Below are 21087 nucleotides of genomic sequence, written 5' to 3' on the forward strand. Positions count from 1 at the left end.
TTTAAAAAACAAAAAGCCAAGAGACTTTATTTCAAGAAAACCAATTAAGATCATATTATTTAAAAACTTTGTCAAACAAAGTCATTACAAGTTAAGGTCTTCAAAAGAGTTTGGACAGGCAGGATCCATTTTCTGAACTTACAGCTTAAAACCACGGGAGTATGCATATGTTTAACATCATCACATACACATGTGTATAAATGGACACAGCTTTGCATTTTGTGTGTACACTTTAAAACAAAACACGCTTAACAAAATGTGGAGCTATACAGACTATACAATTTACACAGCTGGGTGTCATTCCAACCCCAAATATTACCATTTGCTAGAAAACAAACTTTTACTTTGTACAAGACCTTGACATGAGTTAAGTTTACCCCTCACTCAGGAGGCTGAAACTGAACAATAAGCTAAACAGTCAAAAGACTTTATTTCAACTTGTACAAAAGGCATTAAAAAACCTAAAATACATGCTTTACCAAATATATTACATCATACAAGTCAGTGTGGTGTACTTGATAAATCCAGCTTAACTTCATCCACCTTTAATGGCATATTTAGTGGAAATGTAAAACCGACTACACCGGAAAACATTTAATTTAAAATCAATTTCCAAGTGCATTAATTACCTAAAAAAAATAAATTGCTCTAGCCAAAAAAAAAATATATATATATATTACTGAGTGAAATAAGGAGCTCCCATTCAGAAAAATGTTCTGTGTAAGCATCATGTGGCATTTCATCTGATTCTCCCAACCAGGCATGGTACCCTAGGCAGCGTGAGAGGCATTTTTCTGTCTGCTTGGCAGATGGATTCCTTTTTAGGATGGTTAAATTGTTAGTTGCTCAAAACAAAGTTTAATTTCACAATTGGTGATTTATCTAGAGATGTCAAAACACATGTGGGAACTGCCAACAAGAAAATACATCACATCTATTGAAGCTCTTTTTGGCCTCATCATGATAATATCAGACACAGAGTAAGGCATGTAGATCATAGCAATTACAAGTCACTCACAATCTTTTTGTGATGGGAAAAGCGTTTCACCCTCCTCTCCGTATTACCTGACAAATTTTTTTCACATGGCTTTTGTTACACATCACACAGAGGTGTGCACCGGCGTGGCTGAATGGGAAGGAGATGAACCTCTGTCAGAGGAGGAAGAAATAGATCGTGTAGCAGCTTCCCGCTGCAAATCTTCAACCTTCTTCTGAAGCTCCGTCCGGATGGCAAGGAGCTCTTTAAGATTTTGATGGATTGGAACCTGCCAGGGAAAGAAAGAAAAGGCTTACTGTGACTCTCACAGTGAGTTATCTTCTCAAGCAATGCTTCCACTGTTTCCTTCAGTAACACAAGGAATCCAACACCTATGAATTTCAGTATATCAATATTTAGGGAAAGTGTTTCTTTAGTCATTTGAAATGAAACATCTCAGCAAACTGTCCCTTTCTAACAACACAGTTGGCAGGAAACCGATTCAAAAGACTGTTTGCAAATGGTCTTGATGGGATACCAAACATATTCCAATAAATGTACCCCTATTCCTTATCAATACCACTTTCAGCTGAACTTAAAATGCCTTTCCTGGGAACTAGTTCCCCTGCCTGTTGGGACAGAACTTACTATGTAAAGAGAGTAGAGTTCACAAAGCTGGCTCCGTATGGAGCATCTTGTTACTCTTCTAACCAGGCATCTTTCCAAGAGTCTGACCCTTTCCAGCTTGTCAGTGAGAAAAGTGCAGCAGCCAAGTGAATTGTGCTTGTGGTGGACGTCCCGGAGTCACATGCCAATAAACCTTTCATAGAAGTGGGTCGTACAACTTTCTGTCTCTGCTTCTGACAGTACCCAAAAAAACACCAGAGATGCACCAGTCTGCATCAGAGTTCTAGGCATTTTTCACACTTATCTGGAACATTCAACTGTATCATGGCCAAAGGAAGATGCAAGCCACACTGGTTTTTGCAGCTGGATCTGTTATCTCAGACAAGCAGAGAGAGACCTCCCCTTCTTCCAAATGCCACAGAAAGGCCAAAAAAGTTTGACTGTAAATTGCTTTTAATTTATTTTATCCTGTATAAACTCTAATTGTTTATAGCTTTTGGAAAGAGCAAGATGGGAAAAGAATTTAATTGGGCTGGCGAGACAATCATGGGGAAATGCAGGAGTGGGAAACCTACAGATTGCTAGACGTTACAAGTATTTTATACTCTGGGCTTCTGGAATGCCAGGCTCCAGGGAATTGCATTCACTCAGAATCGCTTCCTACTGCTTGAAAGTGATTGCAGGGCTCGGACACGCACCTGAGCAAGAAATTTTCACATGGTGCTATGTGAAGAAGACATCAAAAACCAGAAAAGGTTTCTCTTCTTGCCATCAACACACAACTGAGTCACAATTTATGTTTTCATGAATTCTGACTTTCTGAAGAAAGTACATCAAAAATCCACAGATTTTATTTTGATATTTTCAAAACCTAACACTCACGTTTCTGAAACAGGAAAATACCATTTCATTTCTAACTTTAGTTCTAACTTAAAAGAATAAAATAGGATCAAACAGTCTGTTTTAGGTCAACATTTTTTTGGCCATATACTTTTTTCTTGTTTGCGGCTTAGCCCATGAACAGAAACTTCCATGCATTCACAAAGTGCTGCTCCCAGTACCCTGGGAGTCATCAATTCATCCAGCATGTCATCTACAGCAATTTTAAAAGTGTAACTTTCTGAGTCTTCAGCAGAATAATCGCTGTACACCACCAAGCTCCAAATGACCCTGGAGTCCTGCCTTTGCTATGCAATGAATTCCTTCTCTTCTTGCAATCTTCTCCTGCTTCCACCATACAAACTCTTTAGCAAGTGAGGCCACAAGTCTACAGACAACAGCCTCCTTCACTAATCAGACACAAGGCACACCCTCCAAAATCTCATTTTTCTGAGGCGGTCTACTGAAAATGTGTATACCTAAAAATACAGCAAAACTGAGTCTGGTGATGAAGTTTGTCCAAGATGCTGTAATACACGCTGTGGAAAATTCAAATTTCAGTGAAGATCAAGACTTTCTGGAATTAGCACCCCCCCCCTTTTTTTTTTTCTTTCCTCAAGTAAACGATCCCTTCCTCATATACTCCCACTTCAGATTTCTCTTTATGAAGACATTTTCCTGAAACACTTGGGTCCATAACAGAGTGATTTACCATTGGTATCATTAGTCACGCAAGCCCTGGGTCACAGGAGATTTGTACACCTGATTTCTGCGCAGCTTAATCATGATTCAGCATAACAGGCCAATTTCTCTTAGACACCTTTCACACGGGCATTAGCTGGTGTGTTCCACTGCACAATGCTCAAACACTTATAAAAAGCAGTTCCATACAAGTGGCTTTTAGGGAACCTACTACAAATCCTTTCGGGATACACTACACAAAAGCCACTGCAGAACTTGGCACGCTGTATAAAGCGCTTAGAGGAGGAAAAGTGTGGCTGCATGTCTCAATCCTTCTTCTGCATTCCCCCAGAACCTAATTCAGCAAGACACGTGCTCAAAGTTTGATGCAAGTGCTGTTCTCCCCACGTATCCATCTCAAAGAACAGGACTATTGTTATTTAGCTACTTATTTAAAGACAATGACATTTAGAAAGTCTGTGTATATTCAAGTCACCCAAAAAACTCTTCAACATTAAGACTGCAAAATTATGCTCTCAAAAAACGAGGAGGTGTCAGAATGATTACTTCTCCAAACTCAATTCAGCTTTCCTGTACATCTGTATAAAATAATCAGTTAAATAAACATTAAAATACTAGCTTCCCCCTTGTATTCCTCATTTATTCAGTGCACAGTTTGATGCTACTCAATTAGTGAGCAGTTATTCAATATTTAGTTTTCTTTGCAGTGTTTGACCCCATCCTTTATTTATCCTTCTGAACTTAAAATGCTTAAGTTTCCTTTTCCTCTACTTTCATCTCATGTCAAGAAACAAATTTATTTCTGCAGCACCCTAATGAGGTATGGGAGTACTAACACTCCACTTTCACAGACAAGAATCTGAAGCAAGCACCTCCTAAGTTTGCATACCTTGGATCTCAAATTGGTTTAGCAGAGAACTTAGGAATTCTGCAGTTTGGCCGTGTCGGTATCAAGCAGGACACCCAGTAAATAAGGAGCACATGCACAGTGACCACTCCGTTCCAGGTGATCTCCCTTACAACAGAGGAATCCTGGGGCAAAGGCAGGGAGAAACCTCCTTTCTCCAGAGCAGCATCCTGCTCCCTCACCCACGGGACAATTCTTCCTTTGTCTGCAGCCGTGCCCCCTCCAGCCTACTTTCCCCAACTGTATTCCATGGGTTGAATAGAAAGCAAAGACCTCCAACGCTTGGAGCATTATTCACTCCTAGTTCCTATTCCCAGTTAGTCGCAACTCTCTCATAGACTCTGTATCAAATCCATCTCTCAGTCCTTTCATTTATTCTCAGTCCTCAAGAATTCGCTGAGAGTGTTCCAGCATCAGACCTCCAAAATTGGATGAATTCCTTCCAGGATATGAGCAGACACATTTCTGAAACATAATCTCTCTTACTAAAATCTCATGTTTGCCCTAGAGATGGAATATTTACAGAAAAATAGCCCCTCGCTCCAACAAAAGAAGTCTACAATACCAATATTTTCATATGGGAAAACATTTTTCTTAGTCACATTCTTATAAGCAACTGAGCCTTCTTGGGTGAAGTGTTACAAAACAATTCAGTCAGACACACATACTTGGTGACTCAATACAAATCATTAGAGTCCAGCAAAGCTATAAGCAAGGCAGAGTAGGGTCTTATAATGGGGGAAAAAAAAGGGGGGGGCCACCTTTAAAATGTTGGCCATCTTTTAATAAGTGCATGTTAGATGTAAACACTGCAAGACAGTTCTACGTAAATATCATCATGTCATTTCATATGGTAGTGTAAACACGAATGGTTTTCTAATGTCAAGTCTTTCCCAGAAAAAGATTGTTGCTTGCCATTTAATACAGCATCATGTAGACACACAGTGATGTAAAACAGTAAAATTCAGAAATAGATTTCACACACTAAACTTCTGATACATACCCAGTTTCATGAAATAAACATGTCAAATTCAGTCTAGAGAAACCTTTAGCACTTTTTCAAGCAGCTGACAATAACTGATCTATTAGTCATAAAGGTCCATGTTAGAATTACATACTCATGGGGTAAGAAAAAGGTGGTATAGGCAACTGAAAGATATAAAAAAATATTATAAAGTTCTTATCAAAAGGCCTGAGAAGCAGCCTGGCATGAGGAGCTGTGTTTTCCCCCAGATGTCTTCAATTCCGCTACTGTAACTTCCTTTTGAAAAAAAGCAGCAAATTCAAATGTGAAAGAATGAAAAGATAGACAACGGTGCTAGACGGAAAGAAGGGGAAAATGCCCAAAACAAAGCCTCAACCTCAAGTCATGTGTATTTATTTTTTTTTTAAATGAAACTGTTAAGAGAACTGAATAGAACTGCAATTATGCAGCTTTCTTGAAGCCTCCTTCCATCTTGGAAGGAGGAGGAAGAGTAACAGGACAAAGCATGTTCAAATGGATTCTGTCACAAAAAAACATTAAAATAATAATAAAAAAGAAGTTTAGTTCATTTCCACATTTCCTAAAGACTTATTCACAGGCAGACCTGTTGCTGCCAGTGTTTCCTCATACCATCCTGTGCAAACCCTTACAGATAACTATGTCCATCTTTGTCACTTCGCACCATTATATTTCAGAGTGCGATTCCTCTCTCAAACGAAGCCTTCTTCAGAAGGAAATGGGTCCAACAACCTTCACAATAATGCCTGTAATGGCTTGCTGTGAACAAAGTTCTCCTTTACTTTGCCACTATTTAGAATAAAAGGAAGTGGAAGAGTGACAGATTCTGTAAGAACAAGAAGTTTGGAGAAGATTGTTTATTAAAAGATCTTGTTACCACCTTAACCCTAGAAGTGTATACTTGCACAGCACAAGTAGTGTCTCCATGGCAAGCTTTTATTACAGTCTTGTTAAGAAATCATATAATTGATTTACTGAGACAAATTTGTTGGGAGTCTGACAGCTGGTGTACTGTTTTCCACTCTCTCATCCTGCCTCTCCAATTAGGAGTGGAAGCTCAAAAGATGACTCCGGACCCACTACCCAGTCGCATTCAAGTTATTTTTTGCAGCTCTACTCCACTGTACTGACACCAGATTTTCAGAAGAGTGTGCATCCTTGCCTTTGTAACACCAGCTTCCCAGTGTGTTGCCGCAGTAATGCTGCTAGGCAACACCCAGCCACTCCAGCCAGGTCCCCATCATTTCTGTCCATACTCCAGGGGAAAGCAAAGACCTACTTCTGCTGCACAGGAGGAGCCTACACAGATGAAACTTAACCCGGCAGCACATCTGCGGTTTTGCTGGGCTGGAAAATTGGCTGGGCCGTAGCTCAGTAGGTCTTCAGGATGTTTTTCACATGTTATTTAAACTATCACCTCAATGTGCTGAAAAACAGTAAATTTCATTTCTGTTATTTAACAAAATATTCCAGTAAAAAATAAAGTAGAAACATAAAGGTGAATGTACAACATTTTAACAGATTTTGGTGGGTTAACCTCATAAAAAAATTCTGTCATTTGACTATTTATAAGAACTAAAATTAGATTTGTCTAATCACATAAAATTTACTAAAAACAGATTAGAAGTTGATCAGGCCAAAACAAAACTGGCATTTAAATCTAATATAGCTAGCAATACAAGCCAAGCAGGGACAGGAGTAAGGAGTTTGCCAGCAGCACTAAGTAGCAGGGAAAAGGGCCTGGATCCTTGGGAAGTCTGACCTTGCTTCAGGCATTGACTGAAAAACTGGCCCTGTAGAAGCTGGAAAAGAATTTACCTGCAATACTTGAAGAAGACTTTTCAGTGTTGGGTTTGTTTGTGGTTTTTTTTTCTTTAATTGCTACTGTAATATTGACTGAGGAACTGAGAAGAATATGACTGAGATTGCATGTTGTTCCCCTCCCTAAATCATATCCAACTTTTTCCAGCCACTTACCCAAACCCTGTGTCCCTAGTCCTTCTACCTGTCCTGAGCAATATCCTTAGCTGTAAATATAAGCTTTATAGACTTATCCCAGTTAGCCATGATTCTAGCATCTTTTTGTTTGGTTTTAAGCTCTCATCAAGTTTTGTAGTCCCTTCCCATTCAAATCCCTATTTTTATTCCATTACCTCTCTCTCGCTGAGTTTAGGAACTGATTTTTTGTAAATAAATTAAAAAAAAATTCAACTAATCGGGAAGATTTTATTTAGTGAAGTCCTTAGGTTTCTCTAGCTTTTTAACAATACACATTTTTGCCCATTTTAATATTCTTTTAAGTTTCCAGTCCAACTTTTCTGCATCAAGCCATGATTAAACTTAGGACCTGATCCCCCTCCTCATGCAACCTGTTCACCTGTATCTACCTCCTACCCTTGCACTTCTTCCCTGCTACTTGCTGCTTCTCCCTTCCCTTCCTTACCTATGATATTGCCAGTTGCCTCGTCTCTCCAGAGAGTTTCTTCTCTCTGGCACGAGCAGTCTCTTTCCCCTGTAAGACTGTATGATTCTCCCACTGCTGGTGATACTTGCAATACTTGAAACCTTGCTCCCGACCAGTAAAAAACAGCAAAATGCTGCAAAATTGAGTGAGAGAAGTAATGTTCTTCATTCAGAAAGAACCAATTGCAGGTTCCTGCAAATTAACCAGTTAAAATGGGGGGGGGGGGGGGGGGGGGGGTGTATTTTCCTGATTAAGCTAGCTTTGCTGCCAATTTCATTCAAAAGCAGATACTTCTACACTTTAAAGATAAGGTACCTACTGCCTATAATGAGCTGAAAAATACTTAGAACACTGCTAAAGAAACATCCTTTATGGCTCAAAATAACACTGATATGAAACCATTTTTAAAACTGAATTATCCACATGTACATAGAAAACAGAACCTGGTATACTGTAACTCCAGAACATGCCACTTCACAGTTATAATAAATTATTCCTGCTGGGTGAGGACTTGAGGAAAGATAAAATTGTGTTTTTTTAAATTATACCCACACAGAAACTACAATTATGCTATACAATATACATATTACAACATATATAAAAAACATCTAGACATAAGACAACTTCATTTCCTAAAAAATTCAAACCTTCCTCTTCACAGAATTATTACAGTTCACTTTCAGTATTGATTTTCAGGTTTTCATTCCCAAGTAATCCTTCAGGATCCTGAAGTGCTTTTGGATAGCAAAATTTGTCAACACAAGGATAGGTATAAAAGAAATTATAATAGCTACTCACTTATAGTACCGCCAAGTCTTAATTGGATGGATATCTACTGTGTATTACTGTACTAGCTCAAGGACAGTCATTCACATGAAAATTGTTCAACAGTGAATGCATTTTGTCTTGTTCAGCGAGTATACTTTATCTATTTTAGCAACAGGGAAGAAAGGCTGCAGAGGAAAATGGTTATTTTAAATTCATTGCTTGACTTAAGACTGTCGGTTTTTCAAAAACCTACTCTGTGCATTGGAAAGACAATATCTTCCACTTGAGCTTTTTGTTCCTCTTCACGAAGAGCTGGAACTCTGACAGACTTGCTTTTAAAACCTAGTTAACAGTATACTCATAGAAAAAGGCAATCTCAAATAATGAAAACAGCAGCGTTCAATAATAATCAATACTTCCACACTTATTGTAGAGGTATGCTCCTGGGAAACGAAGCAAAACCCCCTGGCCTTCTGGAAAAGCAATGACTAGCAAACAGAAATTATGAATCCTACCATGTGGGAACTGGAACAGAGATTTTTTGCAAACAACTGCATAGATTTCCAGACTCAGGAAACTCTCCACGCTACAAGCTGATGCCATTGCTTGTTAAAACCTACAGCCCATTCAGATTTAGACATCTGATAGATTAGAGCAATGCTTTGAGTGCTTGCTCTTCAAAACATGCTAGAAACTCCCCAAAATGATTTGTACAGTACTAGTTTCTCCCTTTCGGTGCATGTTATGATGCTGTGCTCATTTCAGGATGCCAATTTTTTTTTCTTAAATAACTACAGATTCTTTCAGCACACGGCATAAGCAGTTAGTCTATATCTTATTCCATATCAATTGAATGCTGAGAGTTTTATCTGCAGACGTAAGTTACCTGCAGTAAATCAGACTCTGGAAATCTTGACTTAAGACACCCAGAGAGAGAGAAACTATCAGGTACTGTAAGAAACTTGCCTTGTCTCACAAGAAACTCTGTGATAAATGCAGGGATGAAATCTCCTTAGGACAACACTCAGCTATCTAACCCACAAGGTGATTCCTTCTCCTGACATCTCCTGCCTCATTCTTTCAAGCAAAAAGATGGACTCAAGACCATGAATTGCGGACCAGCAATGCCAAGCATTTCCAGAGCCATATGACGGCTTTGTCCTACCACAAAATGGCGTTAAATCAAATGTATGAACTCTGAAAATATTAAAACCAAAGTCAACATGCTTAGAGAGGACAATGCTGGGCCACATGACTGAAGGCAGGTATAAATAATATGAACACCCCATGTACCAGACAGCAAGTCATATCCTGCTATGTGCAGGATAAAGCATCTCAGTAACTATGTTTTCCATTTTATTCTCAACAATTGTTCCAGTGACACTTAGGATCTTACTTGTTGTTTTAAATATGCAATATTTTGTGTTTATTGACACTGAAGTTCAGCTGACATCTAATCACTCAACTGCTCAACCCATCAAATCCTTCTGCAATTCTATACATAGTATAAAAAAAAGCAGCAGTCACCGTAACCTATGTATATGCTTTCCAGTCATTTCTGTATATACTGAACAAACAGCTATTTATTCCTACATTTTCTGTTCCTTTTTTTAAGCCAGCTGGTAACCTATGAACAGATTTTCCCTGGCTTTTCATGGAAGCTCCGAAGACTGGCTTTAGCAGATGATCCCATTCTAGTAGCTGAATTGAATTTCTAGGTTATAGATGGTGCTCAAGCCTTATATTCTGGGTGAAAGTCCACATACACACAAAGAAAAGAATGAATTTGAAAAACTTACAGGGATTCCTATTATATTATCTTTAGCACAGTAGCCAAATTTCCAGAACAGAGCTTGAAGAAAAATTAGCAGGCATAGAAAAATTAAAACCCCCTCCCCCAATTAAAACAAAACAAGTTTAAGCCCCATACTCCAAGGGTTAAAATGTCATTTCCCAGAAGGCATAAAAAAACCCAAACATATCCTAACGGACTATGCAAATTTTGTGACTAAAATACATTCTTTTCCTTGCTTCTCACATAGCAAGACACAGCTTGAATTGAAAGGACCAGAACTTTTACTCATGCTCTGCGTATATGAATTATAAGAGTATATTAGTTCAAAAATACTGCCCCTGCAGAAGTCATGTTCAGGAACATCATTTGCTGTGTTCTCCCCATCTTCCAGAGTTGCCCAAGCAGATAACTGACTGACATCTGGCAGCCAGAACTCTTTAAACCAGTGTAAAGAAGAGGTCTGAATGACTACATAGAGAAGGAAAGAGAAATATATGATATCAACAGAAAAAAATTCAAAAGCATTATACTATCTTATCTATTTCAGACTAGTAGGATCATCTGTAAGTCCAGTAGCAGGTACCCACAGAGTGCACACCTCTGCATGAAAGAACGAAAGAGCTTGTCTTCCACATGTCATGTACAAATAGACATTTCTAAAACCCAAGGAAAGGGCAAGTCTGAAAAAAAATTTTCTCAGTCAATGAACTTAAATAAGATAGGACTAGAATCTATCTAATTTTCTTGGGACAAGAAGTCAATAATGATGTAACACCTCCAAACTGAAACCAAGGAACATTTTATTTCACTTAAGAATTAGAATGACCTTGTTGAAGCGCAGTTTAGCAAAAAGGGAATCTACAAGAGATGTCCACATTTAACCTAGAATTTTCTACAGCGTTCACTTCTCAGACACTTGAGCTTTGAACCCTAAGGAAGGAGGCTGTGTGTCACCTATTTGCACAGATCTATTGCAATACAGCTGTAATCCTAAAATGGGGCTCTTGATGCAAATAAACACCATCAAAACCACCAATTCAGCCTTCCACAAAACTTAGACAGAACTGAAAACATATCATTACAAGCAATCTTTACAGAACATAAGAATAACGCTAAACTCCGTATGACCTAGTGCAATGAGGAATATGGTCAGACCTCATTGTACTGTTAAAGGTCTGATGAGACACATATTCAAAGACAAGAGTAACAACAATGCAAAAATAAATGGTTATATCCAGTTAGCCTTCAGTAATTTTCAAATTAAAACAATTCATTTCCAATAGAAAAGTCAGTGAAGTGCAATGATTAACTTCTCTCAGTCCATTTAAAAATTCAAGCCTCACTCACTAATCAAGCTGAACTTAGAAAACCTAAAATACTGCCTCAAACCAAAACCTGCCCTTCTGCTCTTGCAAGTTTCCTCTCCCACAATATAAAGTTGATTGAAAATGGGTATCAAACATCCATTTTGATTATAGTAAAGGACTATTACTCATCTTCCCTTAAATTCACCTATTAGGCATTTTTCCTTTTTGGTGAGCTCCTAGAAAACAATAAACATTTTCTATTTTCCTGAAGATGTTTTTGCAGTTGATAGATAAAACAGCATGTGAGGTTGCCTTGAACTGCTCTTCATCAGAGAGCTTTTCATTCACGTTAAATATTTCATTTTCTCTTATTCCAGTTGAAAACCAAAAGAACCACATTAAAAGGTATTCAACAAAATCACCTTTTATCAGTAGGCAGAGATGCCCACTGGTTTAATAAATCCACTGATTAAGAAATTTCTTCACTGAAGATAAGTGAAGACCTGCTGGGCGTCACAATGGTCATTATCTTTTTTTCTGTCACTGAATGGGTCTGAATGTGAATCGGCTAACAGGGTGTGAAACTAGACAATGCAAATACAGAAGAAAGCAAACTTAGCATATTGTGATTAAAGACTGTTTATTTACTTGTTTGCATGAGTTTGCGCTTCCATTATCAGACTGGAGAACGCAATTCTGCAACAAAAACTGTAATTTCAGCAGCAAATTTATCCAAGTAGATGTGAAATACTTCCACATTTGTCACAAATATCACAGAAATTCAGGCCAGAGACAAGAGGAAAGGCATGACGTATCTTCACAAAACAAAGCTAATGTGGTAGAACTAAAAAGTCGAAACAGCTGTATTAGTTCTTCAAGAAAAGAAGGTGATAGTAAAGGTAAGGCAGTTACCAGGATCATCAAATTTTGTTACCTTCAGCCTGCTGATTTGAGGGACCTATTCTCAAAGACAAATGAAGATCAACAATTTACACATGCTAGAGTGCCTGCAGAGTGCTCTCCAAAAGAAGTGGGCAGAGCACTCTCCAGCAGAGAGGCAGTGAGCAGAGCTTGCCACTAAGTATACGATAGTTCTGATATCTTCTCACTATGTCATCTCTTCCCCACCCTCATCTCTTTTGGACCGGGACTAGCTTTCATGTGTGTTTACAAAGCCTGATTGCTTTCGGGGCCTGTAGATCTCAGTTAAATACAAGTAATAAACTGACACTGCTGCAGGTCATTATACTAAAACGTGCATAAACCACGCAAATATTTTTCAGCAAATAGGCTAAGGGAAAGATGACACTTTGATAAAAAGCATTTGAAAATTTTACTTTAAAACCATAAAGATTAAAATAAACCATCTTTCAAGTTTTAACACATGCTAACAGGTACCTAACAGTCATAGGACTACATCAACTGCAAGAGAACACGTGAGGGAAACAAAGCAGCTCAGAGGAAACATCTCAGTGAGAAAGCAAGCAACCCAGACTTTTCCAGGACCTTAAAAGGTCTTTCTCAGATGCCTGGACTTCTACCAGTGTATTTATTGTCCTTGAAACTTATCTTGAAACACCACCTTTTACAACAGCCTCTGACTTGTGGGTGTCTTAATGAATTTGAAACTCACATCTCATTCTAACTGCTAGAAGATGAAAGCAGCTTTCGAGCAGTCACTTAATACAGGTAATTTATCATAATATGCTTGGGAGTACCTTGGAATGTTACCTTAATAAAGAGATGGTGTAGCACCCTCAGATATATTACGGTTGTGACGCAAACTGAATGTTCCTTCTTCAGACTTCTAAGCATGAGAGCATATGGAGTATTTGTCTGACGAGATTTAGAGATTTATCTGAATAGCAGACATTACTTATAAGAACAAATACTGGATGAATCAAGGAGCATGTATAGGGAGTGTTTAATCTTTAGCATGCCAGTTTGAAACCATAAAGGTCAATTGAAAACAAACATCTATGTGATGCTAAGTTTAGAGAGCCTACAAAATGAGTCAGTAGATAGTCCAATTCTTTCAGAAACTACTGCTATATTTTATATCATTGTTGGTAAAGGGCAAAATATGATTAAAACCAAAGGTACACTAAACTCTACATGAAGGTTAAGGCAATAAAAGTATTAAAAAGTGTTACAAAGTATTATAGAAGTATTATAAAAGTAATCTTCTGACAACAAAGACTGTTAATCTGTTCCCTTCACAAGCCAATAAAGTGATACTGTAACTCCCTATGCTACTGGTGACTTCAATGAAAACATCCTTTTACCAAGTTTGAACACATCCTGCATCTTCTTCAATAACACCACCTTTTTCCCTATCAGCTGAAATATGTGCAACAGATGAGCACTTTTGAAATTAAATGCTGCATTCAACACTATGAAATATTACAAATTTTTTTAATCTCCGTGTTCTTCACCAAAACATAAAAGTCATGTGAAAGCTCATACCTGAGGCCGCATCCTTGGGTTCCATCTGATGTAGTAGTTCACCCATAGTTCCAAATGGTTCAGACTGGCAACAGGATACAGGACATGGTTTTCATAGTTTACGTAGAAAGGATTTGTGAACTCATCTATCTGGCTGTTTATATACGACCACAGCGATATGGTCTTTGTGCTTACCTCCTGATTGAAAAAAAAAAAAAAAAATTATATGGACTGCAATACCTTAAAATATGAGGTGAATATCTACATATCAGTAATTCTGTCTGTGAAATTTACCCTATCTACTAGAAAACTGCAAGCACTCTGAGAACACTTCCAGTAGCTCATCATTAAACAGCCTTAAAAATTTAGCAAAACATTTGAACACTTATTCTGGTCTAAGGCTAAACAAGAAAGGAGATTCAGGCATATTATTTTCAGAGATACTAAGGTCGAGCTGAGCAAAAGCAAGCTGTATTGCTCGTAATGTACAGCAATTTTTACAGCTACTTAAATATATGGTTGCACACTGACCAACTAAAGAAAAGATAAAATTAAATTAGCTTTGACAAGAAAATCAGTGTAGAGATATGTAGTTTGGAAGATCCAAAACAGCATCTGTGAAAAATAATTATACAGTTCTCCCACTCACGCTATTTACTCCTATCCATTGGATATTATGCTTTAACATGCCTATTTTATCTTTATTTGCACTTCTGAAAGTTGTATTATGCTAAATGTAATCAGCATAATCATGGTTAGATCAAAGATTGGAAATCTGAACTTACATCAGATTCATCTTGCAATTTTACACTCCTTCAGTGTTGTAAAGCATGTGTTTCTACTACCACTGTGTCTTAAATTGTATTTCTTTATTGAGAATTGCATCTGACTCTTCATTTATGAAAGCAAGCTGTCTGGAAACCCTGCATTTGCTGAGAACATGTTATTCAGCTCCATCTTGTGGTATTTACATGCAACTTTTTCCCTACAGAAGCAGTAGAGACAAACCAAAAAAATAGCAAGGCTAAATATGGCAAGGAATTGTTACTTGCTTTAAAAAATATGAAGTATTAAAAACAACAAAGCCAAAAGTAAGCAAAAGTGTACTTGGAATATTAACAAACTTGGGGTTGGTTTTTTTTCCCAAACTCAAAGTATTTCATTGAGTCCTAACTTCATTCATTTAGGTATTTTAAATTTCCATAGTCTTCTACCATAAGTTCCATCTAATTATGTCCTGAAGTGACCTGCAAAGTCATCCATAGGAGTTCCTTTGGAAATAGTGAAAGAAATGCTAATATAATTTGATAATGATTATTTAAAATTGTGTATGTTGTCTAGAAATATCTGAAAGAGGACTTCCTAAAAGCCTCAAACCCCTGAACAGGTAATAACTAAAGAAAAGTTAAGTGCCACCTCATTTAATAGCAGGGCATTCAGTATACATTTCTCATACCATGAAATTTCATTTCCACATTGTCTTTTAAGATTATGTGACAAATGTATCCAAAACCACAGCTCTGATGTTCTTAGTTCTTATATTCTAAGCATGTATTACACTAATCACTTACCTCTTTTAATCTCTCTTTTTCACAGTTGCACAAGAAAGTCCCAAAGAGACAACTGTAAAGGTGATCCAGAATGGTGATCAAAAATAACTCGTTGAATTCAAAGGCTGCAGGAAACTGAAATAAAAAAATGGTAAAATTACTTTAAACTTTATTTTAAGCAGTGTAGAAAGGAAGAAACCCAGACATAAGAAATAACCAAAAGATTGGGATAAGATTTTCTTATTTAGTGATTATTTTCAGGAAAACTCAGCAATTTCAGTAACTCCCATTGCAATAATACATTTCACCTACATACTTCTTTATAAATACTCCTCCGAGACAAACGTCACATTCATTGTGCAAGTATACTAGAATACAAACATAGAAACATTAGCTAACGTGAAACTGGTGACACAAAGCAATTCATTTTCAGGAGCTGTAACAGTGTTCTGTTCTAACCCACCCCAAACCGTCTTCAACATATGCCTTACTTCTTTTGTTACAGGTCAATAAATCATTGGGGGGAAAAAAAAAAGAAAAAAGATGATGATGATATTTAAGAGTTTTATTTCCTATTCTAACATGCAATGAATTGGATAATAAAGAATACTGCATGTACAATGTGCTTAACATATATTCAAAACGTTTCTTTCACTTTCTACCCAAGTTGAATTTACCATCAGCTATGTACAATAAGCCTCTAATCGCTCTTCTTTTATATTGGAAAGTAAATCCCGTACATCTGAAATGAAAGAACTGTCATTCCATTGAGCACCACTAGGTATTTTATTCACAATCAGAGGTTACCTGACACATTCTAGAAAAAAGAGTTAGAAATTTGAAACCACTCAAAATGTTTAAGATATATCTTAATCTGTAGTGCTCTAAAAATCATAAAGAAGGAAATTAATGCAAACTGCATGGGGTACTACCTATTCAGATGGAAAAGGTCCTTCTTCGATCAAATTTTATGATAGGACTACATATGGCAACTGCTTGATATGTCAAAGTAACTTTGCATTCAGTATGACAAGGGTCTCAAACACAGATACAGAATGATAAACATGTAGGAAAAAAAAATTTAGAACACTAAAGGAAAATTTTAGAAGTAGCATTTCTCTCGTTACCATCAAAGAGAATGTTATAAGAGACTAATTTTCAGGACAAATGAAATAAGTTTTGTTCATTTCTACTAAAAGACTAAATCTTTACAGAAGCCTAAAATGCAAAGTTATAGATTCATAAGGATGAATTTCCTGCTATATGGAGAAATCTCACGTCAATATTCAGATCTGAAGAAAGCAGCAGACTGGTTTCTGTTATGTGCCACTGAAGAATACTGAACACCTTGGCATGAGCGACTCAAGAGCTACTTTAAAGAAAAAAAAAAAGACGACAAGTATAGCTAGGAGGAAAAATGCAGCAATTGGGACTGCGGATGAACTAGCTCATCCAGAAAGCCCTCTTCAGTGTCATCTGTGATTTATGAAGGGCAAATGTTTATTCATGTTGAAAGTAAAGAGTTGAATAACACACAATGGGTGTGCTTGTATTAAACCCAGAAAGATCCAAGTTTAAGGCAAAGTTCTTTTAAAAGAAGATTGATTTAAGTCAAACATTGCAAAAACATTCTCTTTCCAAGACTTCTCAAGCTAAGATATATCAACTTTCAACTGAAAATTTTGAGTAAGGAAATTATCAATATCATGGTCACAATATGAATGGGAGCCTTCCTTCTTCTGACTCTGCTACAGATGACGCACTGTTCAACAGTATGGCGTGCTCACACTGGGGCTTCTCTCTCAAATCACTGGTTTGTTTTCAGTTACCTAGCCACTTGTTTTCATGAAACATATAGGAACTTAAGATGATCAAGTTCTCTTTTTCAGTCATGTTCAAAAGTTATCACTTGCAGCACTTCCTTCTCTCTAGGAAATCATGCCAAAACTCAGTTACAATACAGTGATGTTAACAACACAGCTATGATTTTAAAACAGTATGAACAGAACTTGATAAACAGGTGTGCTGAACTGAGTCAGGAGAAAATTCAGTGGGTCTCAGACCTCGATCTCCTGTCTCCAGCCCAAAGCAGCAATCAGAAACAGGGAGCAAAAATAATTTGCGAAGGATCAAAATTGTATTTGGAAATAACTTTGAAGACAAAGCCTCTCTTAAAGGGACTCTCTTTAACTGAAAGCACTTAATGAGCCTTGTCACATTAGAGTTCTGTGTTGTGACGGGTCCATACTAATCAGATGAATGCCGACATGGCCGCTATTCCAATCCAGTGAAGCATATTCAAAATTCCATACATCAGTGGTTGCACTCCAACTAATTTATTAATAAGTGATAGCACTTTATTGAAACCCTGTCTTTGGATACAAGAGTTGTACTGTTGGAGCTGATGTATCAAGACTGTAAAGCTTCTATTACTGCTGCTGAAAAATCACTGACCTAAAAATGCTTTCCTCTGTAGTTCCAAGCCCATTAGCGTCTGTTTGAAGATTCAGGTGGAAAAATTCCCCAAATGAAAATTTACTTCTTGTCAAATCCACTAATTGTGAGAGAACACATGGGTCATTAAAATTTCGCACTTGATGCTACTGGAGTTGTTGAGGGGTTTTGTAAAGGAGGTATTTAAAAGAAGAATTCTCTTGTTTAAAAGCCTGATGATGCCAAGTGGCATCTGATTCAGAGACATGCTAAATAAACTTGCTTTTTAATCAGTGAACTCGTTCTGTACTACAGTAACATTTAAAGTTGAAACACTTTGCAGAATACTTCTTATGATTGTGGAATTGGACTGAATCAGGTTAACTGAACACTAGATATCATAACAGAGTGCACTACTCAAACTAGTGAAAAATGCATCTCTGGCAACAGATGACAACCAGTAACAAATAGAATGCAACTTTCTACCAGCTTTAAACATACCTTCCTCCTATCCAGGTACTGTGCATGAAGGGTAGAAAGCTACTATTTGAGCTGCAATGCTACATGCAAATCTTGGTTTTGTTTCATTTTTAACAGGGCATCAGTATTTCATTAGATCACATGTGGCCTTTCCAGTTTGACATCTGCTATTCAAAATCACCAGAATTTACTAACAGAGGACGGAAATTACTTCACCATATGTTTTTTATTAAAATCTGATACAATGTACTTCTCTCAAGTTCTCTATTACTGTATTTGTGTGTCATGAAGACCATAAAAAACAAGGGAAAATATAAGGCTGTCAAGGATTAAGTTTCATTGTCTGAAGCTATCTGGAAATCTGTATCTTAGTGGGAAGTTAGAGATTCTCTCACTGTATTAAGTCAACTGTTTTAAGAATGTAATTCTCAGAACCCAAAAGAGAAAATTTGCTGGCTTTCAGCCCATGCCCAAACCCAAGCCCTGACACCCTCCTGCAGTCATTAACACTTATTTGAGCTTTGGAACATTTCACATATGTTTACCATGGATTCTAAAGCACGAAATTAGCACTGTTTTATGAGCAAGTGATCTATACAATGATAAAATAGAACCCTGGTTTTCATAGGTCCAAATCAAGGTAATCACAATCTTCAAATCTATTCTCTAGGTATTGAAGTCAACTAAAAAATAAAAATAAGTACACAAGAACTCTCCAAGAATGACATTTTCAATTTTTTTTCCTGCGGTAACATTAATGATTTTTCAATGCCACTGCTGCTCATGAATTTCAGAAGAGTTCCTGGACCCAGGTTTTGAACAGATGTGGTACTGGCAAAATGCTTCACAGATTCCCCCTACCACCACCCATCCCTTTTTGGTTTTTTTTTTAAACTAGAGGGAACTAAACTGTTTATAGCAAGAAATAGGAGGCAGCGAGGGAGATCACAAAAATGGAAGAGGCTGCTCTCAATTAAGGATCTCCCCAGAGGACTTCTGTTCCTACCAGGTGTTTAGAACTGCTTCTCTTTGCTATTGTTACTAGCTTTCCTCTGAGAGAGGGACAGAATTTTTCGGTTTTTTTTTTTCTCCAGCCATACTAAACAGCACATTAATGCTGAAATACAGATACACAGAAAGTCTTCAAGGGACTCTGGACAAGGGCCCAGTATTACAGCAGGGAACTTTCATAAAGCACCAAAGACGACTGTTTTGAATACAAGTTTTGGAAACTATGATGTAAGTTTTTAAGAACCATGTTCAGAACAAGAAGACTAAGGTAAGAGATCTGGGAGTGCTAGCACCATATGGAACCACACTGTTAGCCTTCTCTTTTCAAAGCAAATCACATACTATACAGACTTCAGTACAATAGCCTTTACCATAACAGCACAGATCTATGTTAGGCTTCAAGGAGAAAAAAAAACAAAGAAAAAGGAGTCAAGCACTTCTAATTTACTTGGAAATCAAGCCTTCATGTGGACAACCTATTTCAGTAACCCCATTAAAGAACAGTAATATAAAAGCTCAGAAAAATCTTAAGTTTATGCTCATGGAGATACAAATAAGGAAAATGAAGGCTAAAGCCATTCTATAATTTAACATATTCAGAAAAAAAAATGAGAATTTTAATATTTTTATATCTTAAATATCACTAATTTCAAAGATGTGCCCTGATCCAGAGGTAAAAGTGTGTTGGAAGTAAGAAAACTTACCTGAGAATAGGCTTGTATGTTAGAAATGCTGTCCTATATACATAATGATGCAACATTAACTGACATTTCACATTTGAGACATACATAGAAGAACTCTCTCCTCCCTTCAGTTCACAATCAGCCTGGATTTTTGCTGTTTCTTAAGGACAATATAAATCCATACGAACATTTATTTCACCAGTGAATATGCAATACAAATCATTTATCTCATCAATAACCCTCATATAGGTAATCAGAGAATCCTTTGAAGGCCTATTTTAAACTAAAAGGAATCCTGGTATTTTGGTTTCAGGTCAATACTTCTACTCTAGCTCCTAGCACCTCACCGAGCAAAAAGTTTCCCTATGCGTGCATGGTGCAGCCAAAGCACGACCAACTTCAGGAAAACATGCTACTGCTCTGCAAAGGAATGTGCTCTCCTACATGAATTACATTTCCAAGATAAAGACTAAGACCTCACAGAAATATACTCTTAAGCATCTTACCTGCTTTGTCATTTGCCAAACACAGTCAATGAACTGAAGGAAAATGGGAGATCTGTCTGCATCAGCATGATCATCATCTCCATGTCCTACTCGCTGAAAGTCAAAACAAACTTCATTTCAGTCTAGTGTATTTACAGTACTATCCCAACACTTTAAAACTGAGTGACTCTTAAATAGGTTCCAAAGGTGAACAATACAAGCAGACCTTCCCTAATGCTAACCTGTATTTTTCAACTACTAAAAATGCACCCCAATATTCACTTATGGACATGCCTTTGCTGTTGAGCAGAGCTGGAAAGACGCTTGGTCAACAAAGCTGTGCCCATCTTTTATTGCATGGCCATTTATTTCTACCAGTGGGTCAAACTGGTAGGTATTCACAAAGGCTGTACTGAAACAATTTTTCCATATCTACCTGCCATAACTACATGTAATTTCTCCTAAACCATCTTAGAGTCAGAGCCCACAAAATGTCTTAATAATTTATGTCCTAATTCCCCACTAGCCCATGTGTTAAATAAACACTTCAACCTTAAATCAGAGTAATGGTT

At 37.3% G+C, this 21087-nt stretch overlaps 1 protein-coding gene across 4 annotated transcripts in view; it reads right to left on the bottom strand.

Moving 5' to 3' along the window:
- The window catches only part of MTMR1 (myotubularin related protein 1), a 39358-nt gene continuing 18271 nt past the window's right edge, over nucleotides 1–21087 (bottom strand). For all 4 annotated transcript variants that reach the window (XM_069811130.1, XM_069811131.1, XM_069811129.1 and 1 more), the window contains 4 exons: nucleotides 20537–20629; nucleotides 15445–15558; nucleotides 13895–14071; nucleotides 1–1265 (listed from right to left, as the gene is read on the bottom strand). In XM_069811130.1, the coding sequence (XP_069667231.1) occupies nucleotides 1101–1265; nucleotides 13895–14071; nucleotides 15445–15558; nucleotides 20537–20629 (549 nt within the window). In that variant the 3' untranslated portion in view covers nucleotides 1–1100. The remainder of the gene's footprint in view (nucleotides 1266–13894; nucleotides 14072–15444; nucleotides 15559–20536; nucleotides 20630–21087) is intronic.

Source organism: Haliaeetus albicilla, chromosome 23 (genome assembly GCF_947461875.1).
Source record: "Haliaeetus albicilla chromosome 23, bHalAlb1.1, whole genome shotgun sequence".
In the NCBI taxonomy this organism is placed as follows: domain Eukaryota; kingdom Metazoa; phylum Chordata; class Aves; order Accipitriformes; family Accipitridae; genus Haliaeetus; species Haliaeetus albicilla.